Source organism: Mustelus asterias, chromosome 3 (assembly GCF_964213995.1).
Source record: "Mustelus asterias chromosome 3, sMusAst1.hap1.1, whole genome shotgun sequence".
NCBI classification, from domain to species: Eukaryota; Metazoa; Chordata; class Chondrichthyes; order Carcharhiniformes; family Triakidae; genus Mustelus; species Mustelus asterias.
Window position 1 is genome coordinate 95,399,602 of NC_135803.1, and position 21,845 is coordinate 95,421,446.

Here is a 21,845-nt window from a genome sequence, read left to right on the forward strand (position 1 = left end):
ACACATCCACACCACCAGCAGAGGGCACAGAGGCCATGGAGCAGGAGAGCAGAGATCCCAAAGAGCCCTGGCAGGACGTAACCTCCAAGAAAAACACCCGCAAAAAAAAATCCCTCGCAGCTAGAGCCTCCTCAGACGAGGAAAGAAAAGCTGGCAGTCGACGGAACATCAAGAGGCTCAAAATAAAAGCGGCACGGGAACCACAGCAGGCACACACCACCGACATCGAAACAGCCGGGGACTATCCAGCTGACGGAAGCAGCAGTGTGGCCAAGGCTCCCCTGACCCCGGAAAACAGAAACGAGGACACCGACAGCACCAACAACGTCTAAGGCGGAGACCGGCCTGCAACCCCGGCACCAACCGAGGGCTACACAACACCGCCGATGTCACCCAGTCGCGGTCAGGGATCTGAGGCAGCGTCGGACTGCTATCTCAGCCCTGCAGAACTTCGTCAGTGCCACAGGCATGCAGCACCTGGAGCATGCTGACTGAAAGACATGTAAGAACTGTCAAATCTTTTAAATTTTAAAATGTCTTTGAAGTTTGCATCCATAAATGTATGCAGCATTAAAGACGGTTTGAGATGTGCGGCCAGCTTGTCCTACCTGGCCAATGTCAAGGCCGACCTGCTGTTCCTGCAGGAGTGTGGAATACCACACCTCAGCAGCTACAGGCGTTGGTCGAGTGTGTGGTCCCATGGACCATCCATCTGGTCAGGTGGGAACGACTGCCGTTCCTCTGGCCTAGGCATTCTGCTGCGAGGAAGCAACTTCACCATCTCCAAAGGTAAGGAGGTGGTGGGAGGATGCCTCCTCGTAGCAGACGTCACCTACAAGAACTGCCCTCTCAGGCTGATTAATGTGTATGCCCCTGCCATCAAGAGCGAGCGGCTGGCAGTTTTTGAACAGCTGTCACTGCTGCTCATCACCTCCCAGGCCAATCATTCTGGGTGGGGACTTTAACTGCATTATAGACACGGCCGGCCGAACCAGCAGGGCTGAAAACAAACTGGGCGCTACATCCAGACTCCTGCTGGAAACAGTCAAAGATGCCAAGCTGCATGATGTCTTCAGCAACCCAGCAGACGGAGCACAGCGTAGATACACGTGGTCGCGGCCAGACGGGTCTGTCCGCTCCAGGATTGACTTCATGTTTGTATCCCGCGCGCTCATGGTCAGGTCCACCAAAGTCAAGCCTTTGTTCTTTTCTGACCACTGTCTCCTGCTGGCTGACTGTCAGCTAGAGGAAAACCAGAAAGTGGGCAGGGGGTCCTGGAAGCTAAATGTAGAACTGTTGACCCCAGAGAACCTCGAGGAACTCAAAACTCCAACCACGGTTGGAGAACCGTGAAACCCTTCTTTGAATCTCCATTGCTCTGGTGGGAAACCATCAAGGATAACATCAAGAGGTTCTTCATCCGCAAAGGGGTTCAGAAGGCCAGGGAGAGATGGGGGGAAATGTCCCGACTCCAGAAAAGCATGCAGAATCTGTTCCAACTGCAGACGATGGGGGTTGATGTCAAGGAGGATTTCCGGGAGGTGAAGAGCCAACAAGCCTCGCTTTTTGCCTCGGAGGCCTCCAAGGTCATCTTCCGATCCAGGGTCCGCTCCGTGGAGCAGGATGAAACGTGCTTGCGTTTCTTCTTCCAAAAGGTGCACAGAGAAACCTCTGTGATCAGCAGCCTGAAGGAAGAAGATGGCTCTGTAAGGTCATCACAGTCTGACATTCTGAGCATCTGCAAATCCTTCTATGCTGGACTGTATGACTGAAGCCAACAGACAGCACGGCCTCCCAGTCTTTCCTGTCGTCTATCACGCAGGTCTTAGACGACGGCGAGCGGGAGAGCCTGGACAGACCGTTATCTCTGGATGAGCTGACAAAGGCCGTCGAGTCCTTTCAGAAGCGAAGGCTTACCGGCTGAGTTTTACTCGGCGTTGTGGGACTTGACAGGCCCGCACCTGCTGGAAGTATACGAGAGTATGCTTCTGGAAGGCAGCATGTCAGAATCCATGAGGAAAGGCATCATTACCCTCATCTACAAGCAGAAGGGGGAAAGGGAAGAAATTAGAAATTGACGACCCATTTCACTATTGAACGTGGACTATAAAATTCTAGCCAAGGTCATCGCCAACCGGGTCAAGTCTGCACTGGGGTCAGTGATCCATCCTGATCAAACCTGTGCTGTACCCGGCAGGAAGATCTCTGATAGCCTCGTGCTACTCAGGGATACGATCGCCTACGTGCAGGACAGGCAGGTGGATACCTGCCTCATCAGCCTAGACCAGGAGAAGGCGTTTGACAGAATATCGCACAGCTACATGATGGATGTGCTCTCCAAAATGGGCTTTGGAGAGGGAATCTGCAATTGGATCCAACTGCTCTACACAGACATCAGTAGCGCAGTTTCAATCAATGGATGGGAATCAGATAGGTTTCAGATCAGATCTGGAGTCAGGCAGGGCTGCCCTCTCTCCTCCGTCCTTTTTGTGTGTTGGATTGAACCCTTTGCCGAGGCCCTCAGAAGGGACCCAGGCATCAAAGGGGTTACAATCCCAGGCAGCGGAGGCACGCAGGTCAAAGCTTCCCTCTACATGGATGACGTGGCTGTCTTCTGCTTGGACCCCTCATCTGTTTGCTGGCTCCTCGAAGTCTGTGAGCAGTTCGAGCTGGCCTCGGGAGCCAAAGTCAACCAGGGCAAGAGCGAGGCCATGTTCTTTGGGAACTGGGCTGACACATCCTTTGTCCCCATCACCATCAGGGCAGACTACCTTAAGGTGCTGGGGATATCGTTTGGAGCGGCACAGGCATGACCAAAAACTGGGAAGAGCGCATTGCAAAAAGTGGGCGTGTGGGAGCAACACTCCCTCTCTATCACCGGAAAAAACCTGGTCATCCGGTGCGAGGTACAGTCCGTGTTGTTGCAGGTCTGGCCTATCCCCAAATACTGCGCAGCAGCAGTGACCCAGGCCATCTTCAAATTTATCTGGAGATCAAAGATGGATCGTGTCCGGAGGGAAGCGATGCACAAATCTCTAGAGAACAGAGGGAAAAATGTTCCCAACACCGCCCTCATCCTGATGGCCACCTTTGTGTGCGGCTGCACCAAGCTGTGTGTAGATCCTCGGTACGCTAACAGCAAGTGCCACTACTTTTTGAGGTTCTATCTATCCCAAGTGTTGCGGAGGATGGGTCTGGCCACACCGCCGCGGAACACTCCAAGTAGTTGGACCGTACCGCAGCACCTGTCCTTCGTGGAGAACTTTTTCCAGAAACATACCTTTGACCACATGGCGATCAAGCAGTGGTCAGCACGTAATGTCCTTGAGGCCCTGAAAGAAAAGGAGATGGTGGATCCTGTCGGATGGTTCCCTGAGCAGACTGTCAGTGTCATCTGGCAGAATGCCTCATCACCAGAACTCACAAACAAGCACCAAGACCTGACTTGGCTGGTGGTGAGAAGGGCACTTCCCGTCAGATCCTTTCTGCACGCTCAAGATCTCAACACCACTGCACGCTGCCCTCGAAGCGGCTGTGGGGGTGATGAGACGGTCACACACCTCTTTGTGGAATGTGCCTTTGCAAAGAAGGTCTGGAGTGAGATGCAGTGGTATTTGTCGAGGTTCATCCCGAGCAGCTCGGTGACGCAGGACTCTGTGCTCTACGGGCTGTTTCCAGGGATGCACACTGAGACAAACATCAACTGCTGCTGGAGGGTCATCAACTCGGTGAAGGACGCACTTTGGTCCGCCCGAAACTTGCTGATCTTCCAATTGAAAGATTTGTCTTCAACCGAGTGTTGCAGACTGGCACATTCCAAGGTCCAGGACTACATGCTGAGGGACGCGCTCAAGCTTGGGGCAGCTGCCGCAAAGGCACAATGGGGAAAGGCCACTGTGTAAAGCCTTTCAACCGAGGCAGACCGAGGGCCCGGTAACTGTAGAACACCCTCGGCTTGCGTAACTGTGTGCTAATCTGAAAAACAACAGCACACAGTGAAATCCAATGAATGTATATAGTTTCAAGTACTGAAATGTAATGAATGTAGTGTCTTGTAACTAAGCATCGTGTAGTATTGTAAAAATGACTTTTTTTTTGCACTGTTTGTAATCATCGGATATGTCATTTTGCAATGGCTTGTTTGAGAGTTTTTTTAATGAATAAAGTATATTTTTGAAATTAAAAAAAAATTGAAATTGGCAGGTGTGATGTTGTGGGCATCACAGAGACTTGGCTGCAAGAGGAGCAGGGCTGGAAGCTAAATATCCAAAGATACACCGCCTATCAAAAAGACAGGCAGGTGGGCAGAGCCATGTTCGTAAGAAATGAAATTAAATCGATAGCAAGAAGCAATATAGGATCACAAGATGTAGAGTCTGTGTGGGTAGAGTTGAGGAAAGGTAAAAAGACCCTGATGAGAGTTATGTACAGGCCTCCAAGTAATAGTCAGGGTGTGGGGCACAAGATACACCAGGAGATCGAAAAGGCGTGTAAGAAAGGCAATGTCACAGTGATCATGGGGGACTTCAGTAGGCAGGTAGGCTGGGAAAATCAGGTTTGTAGTAGATCCCAAGGAAAGGATTTGTGGAATGTCTACAAAATGGCTTTTTGGAGCAGCTCATGGTAGAACGCACTAGATTTTATAAAGGAGCTTAAGTGAAGAAACCCTTAGGAGGCAGTGACCATAATAAGATAGCATTCACCCTGCAGTCTGAGAGGGAGAAGCTGGAATCAGATATAACGGTATTATAGTTAAGTAAAGATAAATACAGAGGCATGGGGGAGGAGCTGGCCAGAGTTAATTGGAAGAGGAGCCTAGAAGGACAGGGGGTGGAGTAGCAATGGCAGGAGTTTCTGAGTAATTCAGGAGACACAGCAGAATTGCATCCCAGGGAAGAAAAAGCATACTAAGGAGATGACGAGATAACCATGGCTGACGAGGGAAGTCAGGGGCAACATAAATGCAAAAGAAAAAGCATACAATCTGGCAAAGATTAGTGGGAAACCAGGAGATTGGGAAGCCTTTAAAAACCAACAGAAGACAAATAAAAAAGCAATAAGGGAGAGAAGATGAAATAAGCTAGCCAGTAATATAAAAGAAGATTGCAAGAGCACCTTTTGGACATATAAAGGATAAGAAAGTGGCAAGAGTGAACACTGGACTGCTTGAAAATTACACTGGAGAAGTAGAAATGGGCAACAAAGAAATTGCAGAGGAACTGAATAGGTACTTCACATCAGTGTTCAAGGCGGAAGACACCAGTAACATATCAATAATGTAAGAGTCAGAGGGCAGAGGTGAGGGCAGAGGTGAGGGCTAAAGGTGTTAGGGAAGCTGAAAAGTCTGAAGGTGGATAAATCACCTGGACCAGATGGACTACACACCAGAGTTGTGAAGGAGATAACTGAAGAGATTGTGGAGGCTTTAGTGGTGATCTTTCAGGAATCACTGGAGTCAGAGAGGATCCTGGAGGACTTGAAAATCGTTAATGTAATACCCCTGTTTAAGAAGGGAGGCAAAAGACGGGAAATTACAGGCCAGTTAGTCTGACCTCAGCCGTTGGTAAGATTTTAGAGTCCATTATTAAGGATGAGATTTTGGAGTACTTGGAAATACATGGAGTTACAGGGATGGGCCTGGTTAGGATTGTTGTTGCTGTAGACTCAATGAGCCAAGTAGCCTCCTTCTGCATTGTAGGGATTCTATGATCACATGAACTAATATTCATTTGTTTGTTTCTAAACTGTAAAACACCTTTTCTTTATTTTCACCTCTTTCCTTTTTACTGTGTGAAATGGTTAAAAAGTGAATTCATAGAATCGACAGTGCAGTATTAGGCCATTTGGCCCATCAAGCCTGTACCGACAACAATCCCACACAGGTCCTATCCCCGTAACTGCACATATTTACCCTGCTAATCCCCCTGACATTAAGGGATAACTTATCATGGCCAATCAACCTAACCTGCACACCTTTGCGTTGTGGGAGGAAACCCATGCAGACACGGGAGAACATGCATACTCCACACAGTCACCCAAGCCGGAATCGAACCCAGGTTCCTGGCACTGAGGCAGCGGTGTTAACTACTTTGCCACCATACTGCCCACATATTACTCAAATTTGCTGGGATTATTAGTAAAATTGGATCACAGAAATCAAGGAATTGGGAAAACACGGTACTGCCTATTCTGTTAAAAAGTAATTCAAAACACTTTCTGCTTATGGACAGGTGGTAAGGGTTAGTATGAACTGACCCTCTCCTGTTCTTAACACTCCCACAGCCTTCTGGATGCATAGTACACAGGCTGGCAACTTCCATCAATTGCTCCTGGAACAGGGTTGCTCCCAGGCCTGTGGATGATGCATCCACTGCTTTGATGATAGGCAGGACTGTGTCACAGTGGGTCAGAATGCTACAGCATCACCTTTATACAAGTGAACGCTTACTCCTGATGTAAGTCCAAGCACCATGCTTGGTCTTTCTTAAGTAGATGCCTCAAGAGTTCTGTGATCTCTGTAAAATTTGGTAAAGATTTTGCCAGCTGGTTCACCATCCACAAGAATTGTTGGTGGTCTGGAATTGAGAATGGGGTTGGGAACTTGCTGAGAGCCTTGTTGTTTTTTGTGTGTCTGTCATGTTCCCTTTATTGCTGACAATGTGGACAAGGAATTGAATTGATGTTTTGGAAAACTCACATTTGTCATCAGCCCTGCTTCCTGCAGGTGCTCTAAAGACTGCTGTGGATCTCCTGCCATGTTCATCCACCATTGCACCATAAACCAATACATTGTTCATGTGGCAAATGACGCCCTAAAAACCATGCAAGGTGGTGAATGTCATATGTTGGAACATTTCTGGCACTAATGTGATTCCAAAGGTTAAAGCAGAATCTGCCAAAGTGGGTATAAATGTTGTCAGCAGCCTGGTGTCTTCGTCAAGAGGGAAGTACCAAAAGCCACGGTCTGCATCCTGTTTTGAAAATAGCATGTTTTTGAAAGTTTAGCCAGACTTTCATCCAATGAGGACAAGGGATGTAATTTATTGAGTTGTATCCAGTTAACGCAGAAATGGATTTTGAAGTTGGGACTATCCCAGAACACCATGTGTTGTGTGACCGGGGAAATGATTCATATGTCTGTCATCACTGCTACTTCATGAGCAGATGGGGATGTGGGGCAGCATGGTGGCACAGTGGTTATCACTGCTGCCTCACAGCACCAGGGACCTGGGTTCAATTTCCAGCTTGGGTCACTGTCTTTGTGGAGTTTGCACATTCTCCCGTGTCTGTGTGGGTTTCCTCCAAGTGCTCTGGTTTCCTCCCACAGTCCAAAAACGTGCAGGTTAGGTGCATTGGCTATGTTAAATTCTTCCTTGGTGTATCCAAACAGGCGCCAGAGCGTGGCGACTGGGGGATTTTCACAGTAACTTCATTGCAGTGTGAATGTAAGCCTACTTGTGACTAATAAATAAATAAACTTTATTTTATGTGGTTTGAATAGGCCCAAAGGCATCCTCTCTCAATGTGATCCTGTATTCTTTTTTCAGTTGCCCCAGTCCTCCGAATACTTTCAGGAATTTACTTTTGGTCTTGGAGCCAGGCCATTCCTAGCTGATCTTGTCAATCCTCTGTTGCAGGTTAAGTTCAAACCAGTTTTGTGGCTTAGTAATGAACAGTCTTGGTTGTGGCTCACAAAGAGGGTCTCATGGATTGTTTTATTTTTGTATCTCAGTGTCCCCTACAGAGTGCCTTTCACCAGGAGCTTTAAGCCTCCTGTTCCATGTAGGTGTGTTATGGGCAACATCAGCCAGTGGGTCACCAGCCATGGTTCTTTGTCAGACAGGACTGTTACTTTGATTCCTGTGCCTAATTTTAAAAATGTTAAAGTTAAATGCGTGCATTCCAAAATAAGAGACCAAGATCTTTGACCTCGCCCAAGAAACATGGTTGTCTCTCTTCTGGGTTTGCGGTCTCAATCTCGTGGATAACCTTTTACGCGTTTCAGAGTTTCTGCCCTGCACAGTTTGCCGTAGTGTTCAATCCTGTTGCATTGAAAATACTGGGCTGAAATTGAAGGACATCGGTCTCACCTGTGCGGACAATTTGCTCCAGCGCTGGTTTGTCAAATGTAGCTCTTTCCAATATTTTATTGCTTCTTAGATTAAAATAAAACATCAAAAGATTTTACTACTTTTTCAAATTTAGCAGATGATTCATTGATTTCTTGCCTTACAATGCCATCCACAATTCAGACTACTGAGGAAAGCAGTCTGTTAACCTGCTCTACTTCTGACTATTTACCTAAACCTGAAGTAATGCTGTATCTTAGGAATCTTTTCCTCCAAAGTCCCCATTTATGTGACTGATCTGGACTTTTATTAATTCAAATTGATTTGGAAGTGTTGAATTCTAATCGATTGTTAAATTTTCAAAAGTGTAGATTCAACTTTAAGAGCATTCTGAATTGCAAGATCGCACCACCATTCACTTGGTGACAAAGGAATTTCCCGTGTCATGGAGTCACAAAGTTTTACAACACAGCAAGAGGCCCTTTAGCCCATCATGTCTGCATCAGGCAGGATCTGTTATGGTAGCCTATACTGGAATCAATGACATAGAGCAAAAAATGAGGTCCTGCAGAGATTGAGAAGCTGGTGTCTGGATTAATAAACAGAATTTTAAGGATTAATACCTGAGCCACACACAAACTGGTTTAGGATCAAGCAGATAAGTGAGTTAAATGTGTGAGTCAAAGAGTAATATGGGAGGGAGATGTTTTAATTTCTAGCGCACACCATCACTACTAGTGAAAAATGGGAGCTGTCATGGCTCCATTTAAGCCAACCTCTGATCAGTGTCCTGAAGAATTGAATAACCAGGATGGTGGATAAGGCTTTAAACTAAAAATCTGGGAGGGAGGGATCAGGCAAGGGGAAATTTAGAAATCTGAAATGACGAGTAAGCGAAGCAAAGAGTTTTCATAACAAGATAGAAGAACTACTGGCACAAAAGGGAATAAATGTATCAAAAGTGTTTCAAGGTGATCAAGACGAAACAAATTATTTCAAAGTATTTGACTTTTTGAAAAGACAAGCAGAATGGAAAAAGATATGTAGCTGGGGTTGGAGGTGGGAAATGGCTCTGATATTAATGACCAGTCATAAGATAGGATTTTTGCTTGGAAGATCAGGAAATACAATTATGTTAGTTCATAGAATCATAGAAACCCTACAGTACAGAAAGAGGCCATTCGGCCCATCGAGTCTGCACCGACCACAATCCCACCCAGGCCCTACCCCCATATCCCTACATATTTTACCCACTAATCCCTCTAACCTACGCATCTCAGGACACTAAGGGGCAATTTTAGCATGGCCAACCTAACCCGCACATCTTTGGACTGTGGGAGGAAACCGGAGCACACGGAGGAAACCCACACAGACACGAGGAGAATGTGCAAACTCCACATAGACAGTGACCCAAGCCGAGAATCGAACCCTGGTCCCTGGAAGCAGCAGTGCTAACCACTGTGTTACTGTGCCGTGTTGGAGATAAGGGACAGAAAACTATGGTAGGAGTAGTATACAGGTCCACCAAAATTACCTATAACATTAGAAAGAGCATTAATTAAAAAATGATGGGAACATAAATATAATGCAATAATCATGAGGGACAATTAATCTTCATGTGGACTGAACAAATCTAATGGGCTGAAATATACGTTCATGAAATGCATTCAAGACAGCTTTACATAACAATATATCACTGAACCAACCAGGCAGAAGGATATTTTAGATCTTGTTTTGTGTCACGAGTCAGGCTTAATTAGTAACCCTGTATAAATGATCCTATGGGCCAGATTAATTATAATATGACAGAATTTCATATTAAGTTTAAAAGTTAGATACTTCAAAACAAGAAGTTCGAAACAAGAATCTTAAACTTAAAATTAAGTCAATGACAGAGGTAGGAGGGGCAGTTCGCTAAGATTGATTGGCAAAATGATTAAATAGATACAGCAGTAGATTAAGCAGTGATAAATATTTTAAGGAAATAATTCAAAATTCTGAACAACAATGCATTTCAACAATAAACAAAAACTCCAGTAACAATTAAGGTTTGTATGAGATTAAAAGAAGAGGTTTTTTCATGTTATGAGGAATAGTAGTAAGCTTAGAGATAGAGAGAGGTTTAGACACAAGTAAAGGGCAACCAAATGAATTGATAAAGAGATGACAAAATAAATGAGAGGAAAATAGCAAGAAATAAACAAATTGTAAGAATTTCTACAGATATGTCAAAGAGAATAGATTAACAAAAGTTCCTTAGAGGCTGAGTTAGGAGAAATCATAATGAGAAATAAGGAAATAACAGACATTCAACAAATATTTTGTATTTGCCTTCGAAGTAAAAGACACAAAGCACACAAAAAATAGAAGAGAACCACGGGGTTAATGAGAGTGTGGAATTTAAACTAATTAATATCAGAAGAGAAAAAGGACTGGAGAAATGAGTCTAAAAGTCAACAAATGGCCTGCATCTTTGGAACCTAAAAAAAGGTAGCTGTAGAGCCATCTACAGTTGTCGACAGGGCCCTCAACAGCGTGCGGTCCATCTCCCGCGCCACGGCCCTCACCCCCTCCCCTCCCTCCCAGAACAAGGATAGAGTTCCCCTTGTTCTCACAATTCACCCCACCAGCCTCCGCATGCAAAGCATAATCCTCCGCCATTTTTGCCAACTCCAGCGTGATGCCACCACCAAACACATCGTCCCTTCACTTCCTCTGTCAGCATTCCGCATTGACCGTTCCCTCTGGGATAACCTAGTCCACTCCTCCACTATACCCAACCCCTCTCCCGTCACTCATGGCACTTTCCCATGCAATTGCAGAGGGTGTAACACCTGTCCCTTTACCTCTTTTATGCTCACCATCCAAGGTCCAAAACATTCATTCCAGGTTAAGCAGTGTTTCACTTGCACCTCTTTCAATTTGGTCTATTGCGTTCGCTGCTCCCAATGTGGTCTCCTCTATATCAGAGAGACCAAGCGTAGACTGGGTGATCGCTTTGCTGAGTGCCTTAGGTCTGTGCGCAGTCAGGACCCTAACCTTCCCGTTGCTTGCCATTTTAACACACAATCATGCTCCCATGCCCACATGTCTATCCTTGGCTTGCTGCAATGTTCCAGTGAAGCTCAACGCAAATTGGAGGAACAGCATCTCATCTTCCGGCTGGGCACTTTACAGCGTTCCGGTCCCAACATCGAATTCAACAACTTCAGATGATTTGTTGTTCCCCACCTTGATCCCTTTGTTTTCATTCTATTCTATTTAACTTTTTACTGTTCTCTGCCTTTTATTTCTTTATTGTCTTTCTTCATTTTTTCCCCCATCCCCTACTCTTTCCCTCTACTTTATGCCCCTTCCCTTATCTTTTCTCCCCCTTTGCTTCTCCTTTTCTAAATCTTTCCTCTGTCCCATCCATTTTCCTCCCTCCACTCTCCCAACATCTTCATTTTAGCTTCTCTGCCGTTTGGCCATTCACACCCTTTATTCTCTCTGTGGACAGCTATTAGCTGGTTTCACTCTTTCACTCCCTCACTCTGCAGTATAAATATCTCCCATTTTCTATGCCTTTTAGTTTTGACAAAGGGTTGTCTGGACTCAAAACGTCAGCTCTTTTCTCTCCTTACAGATGCTGCCAGAACTGCTGAGATTTTCCAGCACTTTCTCTTTTGGTAGCTGTAGAGACACTGGATGCATCGTTTGTGATCTTCCAAAATGTTCTAGATTCCAGAACAGTCTTAGTGTATTAGAAGTTACTAAATGTGACTCGGGTACAATGCTCCAAGAAGTTCAATAACCTTGTTCAAGTGGTCAATGTCAGTGAACGCATCTTCAAATGTCATATTCTTACAGCTGAAGCAACAGCATCACACACTTCTCAATTCTCCATATCCCCTTCAATCAATTACCAGAAATTACTATCAGCCATGATTCATACTTTCCGTTAATAACTTTGCCTCATCTTCACAAACTTAGAACTGCTGCAAGCCTCACATATGTGCATCTTGCACATATTGCCAGCTAATCAACCATGATAGACATATTTCCCAAACAGATTGCACCACACTGATTTAGACAATTCTGTCTGTCCTGCAAGACAAAGGGGTTCATAACTACAGACAACAGCACCTAATAAGGTCTGAGACAGGCAGGTCCTCAGACCTTTGGAGGAGATAGTGTCACTATCATTGGACTAGAAATGACTGAGGCCATGGCTAGTGTTAGGGATGTAATCACTGAAGCTGACAATCCTCCTTATCACATCCCACTTTCTCCTAACCGCACAATTTCTTCTTTACGAGCTGCAAAAATGTCTAAACATGCACACCTGGCTTTCTCCCTCCCTTTAAAACAATCTTTTTTTATTCTTTCATGGGACATGAGCGTTGCTGGCTAGGCCAGCATTCTTACTGCCCATCCTTAAATGCCCTTGAGAAAGTTGTGGTGAGCTGCCTTCTTGATCTGCTGCAATCCCTGTGGTTGTACGTACTCCCACAGTGCCATTAGGAAGGGAGTACCAAGATTTTGACCGAGGAACAGTGATATAGTTCCAAGTCAGGCTGGTGAGTGGCTTGAAAGGGAACATGCAAATGGCTGTGAATCATAGAATCATAGAAACCTACAGTGCAGAAGGAGGCCATTCGGCCCATCGAGTCCACACTGACCACAATCACACCTAGACCCTATTCCCATAACCCCATGCATTTACCCTAGCTAGTCCTGACACTAAGAGGCAATTTAGCATGGCCAATCCACCTAACCTGCACATCTTTGGATTGTGGGAGGAAACTGGAGCACCGGAGGAAACCCACGCAGACAATGTTCAAACTCCACACAGACAGTGACCCAAGGCCGGAATTGAACCCGGGTCCCTGGCGCTGTGAGGCAGCAGTGCTAACCACTGTGCCACCATGCTGACCTCTACCACCTAGATGTCCATCTAGGTGGTAGAGGTTGTGAGTTTGTAAGGTGCTGTTGATGGTGCTGTTGATGGAGCCTTGATGAGATCCTGCAGTGAGTCTTGTAGATGATACCCTCTAATGCCAATGTGTCAGTTGTGGAGGGAGTGAATGTTTGTGGATGGGGTGCCAATCAAGTGGGCTGCTCTGTCCTGGATGGTGCTGAGATTCTTGAGCGCTGTTAGAGCTGCACTCATCCAGGCAAAGGGAAAGTATTCCATCACACTCCTGACTTGTGCCTTGTAAAAGGTGGATAGGCTTTGGGGAGTCAAGACATGAGTTATTTGCTGCAGAATTCCAAGTCTCTGACCTTTTGCTGTAGCCACCATATTTACATGGCTGCCCTAGTTTAGTTTCTGGTCAATGGTAACCCCCCCAGAATGTTGATAGTAGGGCATTGAGTGATGGAAATATCTTTGAATGTAAAGAGGAGATGGTTGAATTCTCTCTTGTTGCAGATGGTTATTGCCTGGCACTTATGTTGCACAAATGTTACTAGCCACTTATCAGCCCAAGCCTGAATATTTTCCAGGTCTTGCTGCATGTGGGCACAGGCTGCTTCAGTATCTAAGAAGTTGCAAACAGTGCTGAATGTTGTGCAATCATTAGCGAACATCTCCACTTTTGACCTCGTGATGGAGCGAAGGTCATTGATGAAACAGCTGATGACAGTTGTGCCTAGCTCCCTGAGAAATTCCTGCTGTGTTGCCTGTAATAAGTCTTCGGAGGCAGAAGTCCCTTCACCAAAATCCCTTTATTTACAAACTCTAACAGCAGTACAGAGTGCTAGTAGTTAGCAGTCTATCTCCAGGGGTGTCAGAGGAACTGACATTCCCGATTAAATACAAGGCAAAGACTCCCTGATTGGCCCATCAATCGGATCCTTAATCAGGGAGTTCATACTCCAATTGGCCAACCTCAATGGCCTGATTGAAGATATTACAATGCCCTAGGATCGAAATGATTAACTCTAACAACTATCACCATCTTCTTCTGTTCTAGGTATGACTCCAACCAGTGAAGAGTTTTCCCTGATTCCCATTGACTCCTGTTTTGTTAGGGCTCCTTGATGTCACACTTAATCAACTGCAGCCCTGAAGTCAAGGGCAGTCACTCTCACCTTACCTGTTGAGTTCAGCTCTTTTGTCCATGTTTGAACCAAGGCTGTAATGAAGTCAGGAGCTGAGAGGCCCTGGTAGAACCCAAACTGAAGGCGGAATTTTCCAGCCATTTGGGAATTTCTGGTCCCACTACAGTGAACGAAGATTTGGCTGAGCGCTAAATTCTCCATCCTCGTTTGCAATAGCAGTGGGAGACGAACAGTCAGTAAGATCAGGCCCTGAGTGTCAGTTTCTGGACAAGTGCTGTTTGACAGCACTGTTGACAACCTTTTCTGTTACTTTGCTGATGTGCTTTCCTTCTTTTTAAAACCAAGTACTACCTAGCCACACAGGGGTGAAGGAGCAAGAAAATGGAAGAGGAGGAAGAGATTAATGATGAAGAAACACAGTCACTCAATTTCACACCCACAGCCACCAATTCAGATACTGACAGCCTAGAGGCATGTAGCAGCGATGCCCTAGAGCACAAAATTCTCTGACAATAAAGTATTTGTCCTCCCACTGCTCCTATTCTGCCAATAAAATTGCTATTAGCCTTTCAGTTAGACCAGAATGCTGCTGCATATACTAAGGTTGTGCAGTCCAGAAGGAGGCTTCTTAACCCAGAGCTGTGCAAAGTCAACCTGCAAGGCCATCTGTAGTCTTTTTCACTGAACAGTATGCCAGCCATCAGGGTGGCATTGCTTAGAAGTACTAGGTACAGACACTAAGCAAATGTGCAAGACATGACTAGTCAACTTTTATATGAAACATTGGATGATTTAATTTGTTAGTTTGAAATGTTTGTTTTGTGGCAAATTTTATTTCATCATTGTAGCCAAGAGGGCACTTTATGGTCAATAACAGATGATAAGTGTAGCACTGCTATTGAATGGAAAATTAGGGTTGGGTTCACTGTTTTCATAGTTACATGGACCAGAGTCTAGATGGAAAGGGGATGTGTTGATTTCCTTGTCCCTCCTCATGCTCATCATATACTGCAACAATTTCTGCTGTGGGCAGGACTGGAAAATCCCTGGACTGACATGTTTCTTTGGATCTTCACTTTTTCTAGCTTTTTATCATTTAGAAAGTACTCTGTTTTACCCTTTTCAGGACCAAAGTGGATCATAGAATCATAGAATCCCTACAGTACAGAAAGAGGCCATTCGGCCCATCGAGTCTGCACCGACCACAATCCCACCCAGGCCCTACCCCCATATCCCTACATATTTACCCACTAATCCCTCTAACCTACGCATCTCAGGACACTAAGGACAATTTTTAGCATGGCCAATCAACCTAACCCACACATCTTTGGACTGTGGGAAGAAACCGGAGCACCCGGAGGAAACCCACACAGACACGAGGAGAATGTGCAACCTCCACACAGACAGTGACCCAAGCCTGGAATCGAACCCAGGTCCCTGGAGCTGTGAAGCAGCAGTGCTAACCACTGTGCTCCCGTGCCGCCCGTAGATGTCCTCATATTTTGTTGCATTAAAATGTTTTAGCATTTTTTTAATATACCAACATCTCTGTGTAATTTTGTGCTTCAACCTACAATTCTGCCTATTTTTGTGTCCTCAACAAGTTTGTACATGTGGCTTTCAACCTATGCTGTTTACAATTCTGCCTATTTTTTGTGTCATCATTAAGCTTGTACATGTTGCTTTCTCTACCATTATCTAAGTCATTAAGACTTTGAATAGCTGTGGCCCCAGATAGATACTTGTAGGAAACTAGTCATGCCTTGCAAACTGGAGTTCTCGTCATGCCTTGCAAACTTAGCTCCACTGTCTGCCTCTTGCCAATCAGTCAATTTTTTAACAGATAAATAATTTGATTTCAAGTCCATGGGTTTCATCTTTAATTAATAGACTTTTATGAGGGACTTTATCAAATGTCTTATGGAAATTCATATAAATAATAACCACACACATTCTTCAGTTGACTTCTTAAAAAAAAATTATTGGATGATCAATTTTTTTCAATAAAAACTTATTTGCATTATCAGAATTTATTTATATTCTATAAAGGAAATAGAAGTAACTATTTACCTGGAATGTCCTTAAAGAATTTGGTACATCTATGCAGAGTCTTATAGGATTCAATTACATTCTTCTCTATTTGTTCAGCATCAATAGTGGTCAGTGGGTCATTCATCCAACTGTCGTGCCAGCGTAACCAGTCTGATGTAGTTGTCCATAGATCCCGATAGGGATGGAATTCCTTTACCATCTTGTAAAGCCTTTCATACTGTTCACAGAAAAGGACAGAGTGTCAGCATATGGCACTAAGTTTACTTTCTTACTTTCAGTACAAAGGCCAAATTATTAATCCAAATGATTCAGTAGAACACATCAAAGAATTTTAATCTCTTTTAGAGAAGGAAGTTTCAAGATTCTTGTATAGGTTATCTGCTGTGTATAATCAAAATGATTGATTACATGACCTTGAGATAATGCATCGCAGTACAAAGAGGCACTGGTGCCATGGTTCTCGAGAAATCCATAATTTGCTTAATTAACTCTCTCCGAGCTAAAAGGAGCATCTTGGATTTCCACATTTGTGCCCCAAAGCTGCACTGCTATGCCCGTTCATTTTAGCAAGCAGGAATCACATGCTGAGAAATCACAGAAATGAAATTTCTTAGTCAAGAACTTAAGCCAGCATAACAGCAAGAAATTTTGGATCAAAAATATCAAAATTTTAATATAAATGTAAAAAATAAATTGAGTGTTTGTCAGTTATCACACTGTCTTTTTTAGAACCTGGGTTAAACTGTAGCTCAGACTGATTGGATAAAAATCCATATTACTTTTTGGCTGCAAAAATGCTACAAGATAAACTTGCAGATCAACCTATTCTGGGTGAACATGAGTCCAGGATACAATGTTGCACATAATTCAGTAAATATTGCTTGATTTTTTTATGGTTCTGTCAAAAGTCAAAATAAAAGTGTGTGTCTCTTCCTAACTGTGGTATTCCATACGTTTATTTTTTACACTTATGTAGCCCTAATCGTTACAGAGTTCATAGAATCCCTACAGTACAGAAAGAGGCCATTCGGCCTATCAAGTCTGCACCGACCACAATCCCACCCAGACCCTACCTCCATATCCCTACATATTTTACCCACTAGTTCCTCTAACCTACGCATCTCAGGTCACTAAGGGACAATTTAGCATGGCCAATCAACCTAACCCACACATCTTTGGACTGTGGGAGGAAACCGGAGCACCCGGAGGAAACCCACGCAGACACGAGGAGAATGTGCAAACTCCACACAGACAGTGTCCCAAGCCGGGAATCGAACCCAGCTCCCTGGAGCTGTGAAGCAGCAGCGCTAGCCACTGTGCTACTGTGCCGCCGAGATTTCAATTGGGGTCGCACTGCTGCCTCACAGCGCCAGGGACCTGGGTTTGATTCCCAGCTTGGGTCACTGTCTGTGTGGAATTTGCACATTCTCCCTGTGTCTGCGTGAGTTTGCTCTGGGTGCTCCGGGTTCCTCCTACACTTCAAAGATGTGTGGGTTAGGTTGATTGGCCTTGCTAAATTGACCCTAGTTTCAGGAAGATTAACAGGGTAAATATGTGGGGTTATAGGGATAGTGTGCATTTATTGTTGGTGTAGGCTTAATGGGCCGAATGGCCTCCTTCTGTACTGTAGGGATTCTATGATTCTATAAGTATTTAAATTCAGTGCTTGTTTGTAAGAATGGTATATTGATTTGTAATTTGAATATACTTCTAATTCAACATCACTTTGTTTAAAACCACTGCCCAATTACCTGCTAAATTTGTTTGCCTATTTTTATAACACACCATTGTTATATTTCCACAGAATCATAGAATCTACAGTGCAGAAGGAGGCCATTTGGCCCTTCAAGCCTACACCAAAAACAATCCTACACAGGTCCTATCCCATAACCCCACATATTTTCCCTCCTAATCCCCCTGACACTAAGGGGCAATTTATCATGGCCAATCAGTCTAACCCGCACATCTTTGGAGTATGGGAAGAAACCGGAGCACCTGGAGGAAATCCACACAGACACGGGGAGAATGTGCAAACTCCACACAGTCACCCAAGGCCAAAATTGAACCCGGGTCCCTGGTGTTGTGAGGCAGCAGTGCTTACCACTGTGCCACCATGCCACCCTAAATATTTTTAACCTGATTACTTAGCCTATGTATGATTTTTTGGATGTTAGTTAGCCTTTGAACTTTGATAATGATTCTTGAATAAAATACCATATTAATATTGTTTCTCTCTCTTTCAATTCTCCCTGCATTTGTTCTCAATCTTGTTTCTATATCTGTTTGCTTCCAATTCTACTTTCATTTCCTCTTTCTCTTTTCTTAAGTTTACCCTTTCTGCTATGTCTTCCTTTTCTGGTGAACTTTTCAGATGATTTTGGGCTGGATTTTCATTGAGATTCTATGAATGGTGACAATGGCGGCCAGGACCTATTTTAGGATTCATGACCCCATTCCTGGGGTTTCAGATTTTCAATAAGGCCTTTTAAGGGTGCAGGTTAGTTCAGATCATGAGTCTGCACTCTTCACTCCCAACCTGGCCAGCTCCACTGCAGGAATAAGTGTGTCCTGGTCCTCCATGACTTTACATGCAAGCTTTTCTAAGAGTAGTGGCTCACGGCACCTCAGAGGTGTTGTGAACCATAGTCTGCATGAAGGAACCTTTTGAAAGGTAAGTTTAAAAGATCCTCATTGTGCCCTCATGCTAAGCTCTGGCATTTCCATGCCCATTCACCAACCAAACACTGTATAGTACCAATGAACCTATGGTGACATTAGGATGTGTAAAAGAAAAAGCTTTAAAGAGTCATCCATTGATAACTTTACATTTTTGCAAAACTCTTTTTTCACTAAGGGCCAATAAAATTGTCACTCATCCATACCATTTAAATATCAGCTGAAGAAACTGCAAGCACTTGAAGCTTCTTTATATTGTGTAAATAAACATTGTGAAATTTACAGAAGAAATCAGAAAGCCAAAGCTGCCAAATAGCTGACCCCCAGGGAAAACATGGACTGCTCTGGCATGTAACTGGGCCTGTAGAAGAGTTTTGAAGAATGAAGGGTGACCTCACTGAAACCTACAAAATTTGTAGAGGGCAAGGCAGGGTAAATGTGGATAGGATATCTCCCCTTGCTAGTGAGTCTAGAACCAGGACACATAATCACAGAATAAGGGGAAGGCCATTTAGTACTGAGATTAGGAAGAATTCCTTCACCAAGTGGGAGCTCTACCCAAAGGGTTTAGGAAGCGCAATCATTGAGCACATTCAAGACATTCAGTACAGTTTTCCATTATAATGACATCTAGGGATACAGGGTTAATAAATGGGTGTTTTTCCGGTTGGAGGAAGGTAACTAGTGGCGTGCCGCAGGGATCGGTACTCGGGCCGCAACTGTTTACCATTTATATAGATGATCTGGAGGAGGGGACGGAGTGTAGGGTAACGAAGTTTGCAGACGACACAAAGATAAGTGGAAAAGTGAATCGTGTGGAGGACGGAGAAGATCTGCAGAGAGATTTGGACAGGCTGAGTGAGTGGGCGAGGATATGGCAAATGGAGTATAACGTTGAGAAATGCGAGGTTATACACTTTGGAGGAAATAATAACAAATGGGATTACTATCTCAATGGAAACAAATTAAAACATGCTACCGTGCAAAGGGACCTGGGGGTCCTTGTGCATGAGACGCAAAAGCCCAGTCTGCAGGTACAACAGGTGATCAAGAAGGCAAATGGGATGTTGGCCTATATTGCGAGGGGGATAGAATATAAAAGCAGGGATGTCTTGATGCACCTGTACAGGGCATTGGTGAGGCCGCAGCTGGAATACTGTGTGCAGTATTGGTCCCCTTATATGAGGAAGGATATATTGGCATTGGAGGGAGTGCAGAGAAGGTTCACCAGGTTGATACCGGAGATGAGGGGTTTGGATTATGAGGAGAGGCTGAGGAGATTGGGTTTGTACTCGTTGGAGTTTAGAAGGATGAGGGGGGATCTTATGGAGACTTATAAGATAATGCGGGGGCTGGATAGGGTGGAGGCGGAGAGATTCTTTCCACTTAGTAAGGAAGTTAAAACTAGAGGACACAGCCTCAAAATAAAGGGGGGTCGGTTTAAGACAGAGTTGAGGAGGAACTTCTTCTCCCAGAGGGTGGTGAATCTCTGGAATTCTCTGCCCACTGAGGTGGTGGAGGCTACCTCGCTGAATATGTTTAAAGCGCGGATGGATGGATTCCTGATCGGTAAGGGAATTAAGGGTTATGGGGATCAGGCGGGTAAGTGGGACTGATCCACGTCAGATCAGCCATGATCTTATTGAATGGCGGGGCAGGCTCGAGGGGCTAGATGGCCTGCTCCTGCTCCTATTTCTTATGTTCTTATGTTCTTATGTTATGGCATGGAGGTAGAGGATCAGCCAAGATCTATTTGAATGGTAGATCAGGCTTAATGGGCAAATTGGCCTAATCCTCCTCCTGTGTTCCCATCTTTTTGATTTTGTTTGTACTTAACCACTAAATTGTAGTGATATGTGTACATGGGCACACAAATCCCTTTGGATCCTAAATCTCTTTGGACCTCCACATTTCTAGCAGTTCACCGTTTAAAAAGTATCACTCAGATCTGTCCATTACTGCCATCAGACTTCTGAATGGTCCGATCACACATTAAGTTGATCTTTCTTTTTACCCTATCGGTAACTGTAACACAATAGTCTGCACCCTGTCCTTTCCTGCTCCCCTATGTACCCTATTTGATTTGATTTATTATTGTCACATGTATTAACATACAGTGAAAAGTATTGTTTCTTGCACGCTATGCAGACAAAACATACTGTTCATAGAGAAGGAAACGAGAGTGCAGAATGCAGTGTTACAGTCATAGCTAGGGTGTAGAGAGAGATCAACTTAATGCAAGGTAAGTCCATTCAAATGTTGGACAGCAGCAGGGAAGAAGCTGTTCTTGAATCGGTTGGTACGTGACCTCAGACTTTTGTATCTTTTTCCCGAAGGAAGGAGGTGGAAGAGAGAATGTCCGAGGTGCGTGGGGTCCTTAATTATGCTGGCTGCTTTGCCGAGGCAGCGGGAAGTGTAGACAAAGACAATGGATGGGATGCTGGTTTGCGTGATGGATTGAGCTACATTCACGACCTTTTGTAGTTCCTTGCGGTCTTGGGACAGAGCAGGAGCCATACCAAGCTGTGGTACAATTAGAAAGAATGCTTTCTATGGTACATCTGTAAACGTTGGTGAGAGTCGTAGTGGACATGCCAAATTTCCTTAGTTTTCTGAGAAAGTAGAGGCCTTGGTGGGCTTTCTTAACTATAGTGTCGGCATGGGGGGACCAGGACAGGTTGTTGGTGATTTGGACACCTAAAAACTTGAAGCTCTCAACCCTTTTGTCCCCGTTGATGTAGACAGGGGCATGTTCTCCTCTATGCTTCCTGAAGTCAATGACAATCTCCTTCGTTTTGTTGACATTGAGGGAGAGATTATTGTTGCCGCACCAGTTCACCAGATTCTCTATCTCATTCCTATACTCTGTCTCGTCATTGTTTGAGATCCGACCCACTACGGTGGCGTCGTCAGCAAACTTGAAAATCGAATTGGAGGAGAATTTGGCCACACAGTCATAGGTATCTAAGGAGTATAGTAGGGGGCTGAGAACACAGCCTTGTG

At 44.6% G+C, this 21,845-nt stretch overlaps 1 protein-coding gene across 6 annotated transcripts in view; it reads right to left on the reverse strand.

The window, feature by feature from the left end:
* dnah1 (dynein, axonemal, heavy chain 1) overlaps nt 1–21,845 on the reverse strand; it is a 510,234-nt gene that overhangs the window by 352,061 nt on the left and 136,328 nt on the right. For all 6 annotated transcript variants that reach the window (XM_078209369.1, XM_078209371.1, XM_078209370.1 and 3 more), the window contains one exon: nt 16,185–16,383. In XM_078209369.1, the coding sequence (XP_078065495.1) occupies nt 16,185–16,383 (199 nt within the window). The remainder of the gene's footprint in view (nt 1–16,184; nt 16,384–21,845) is intronic.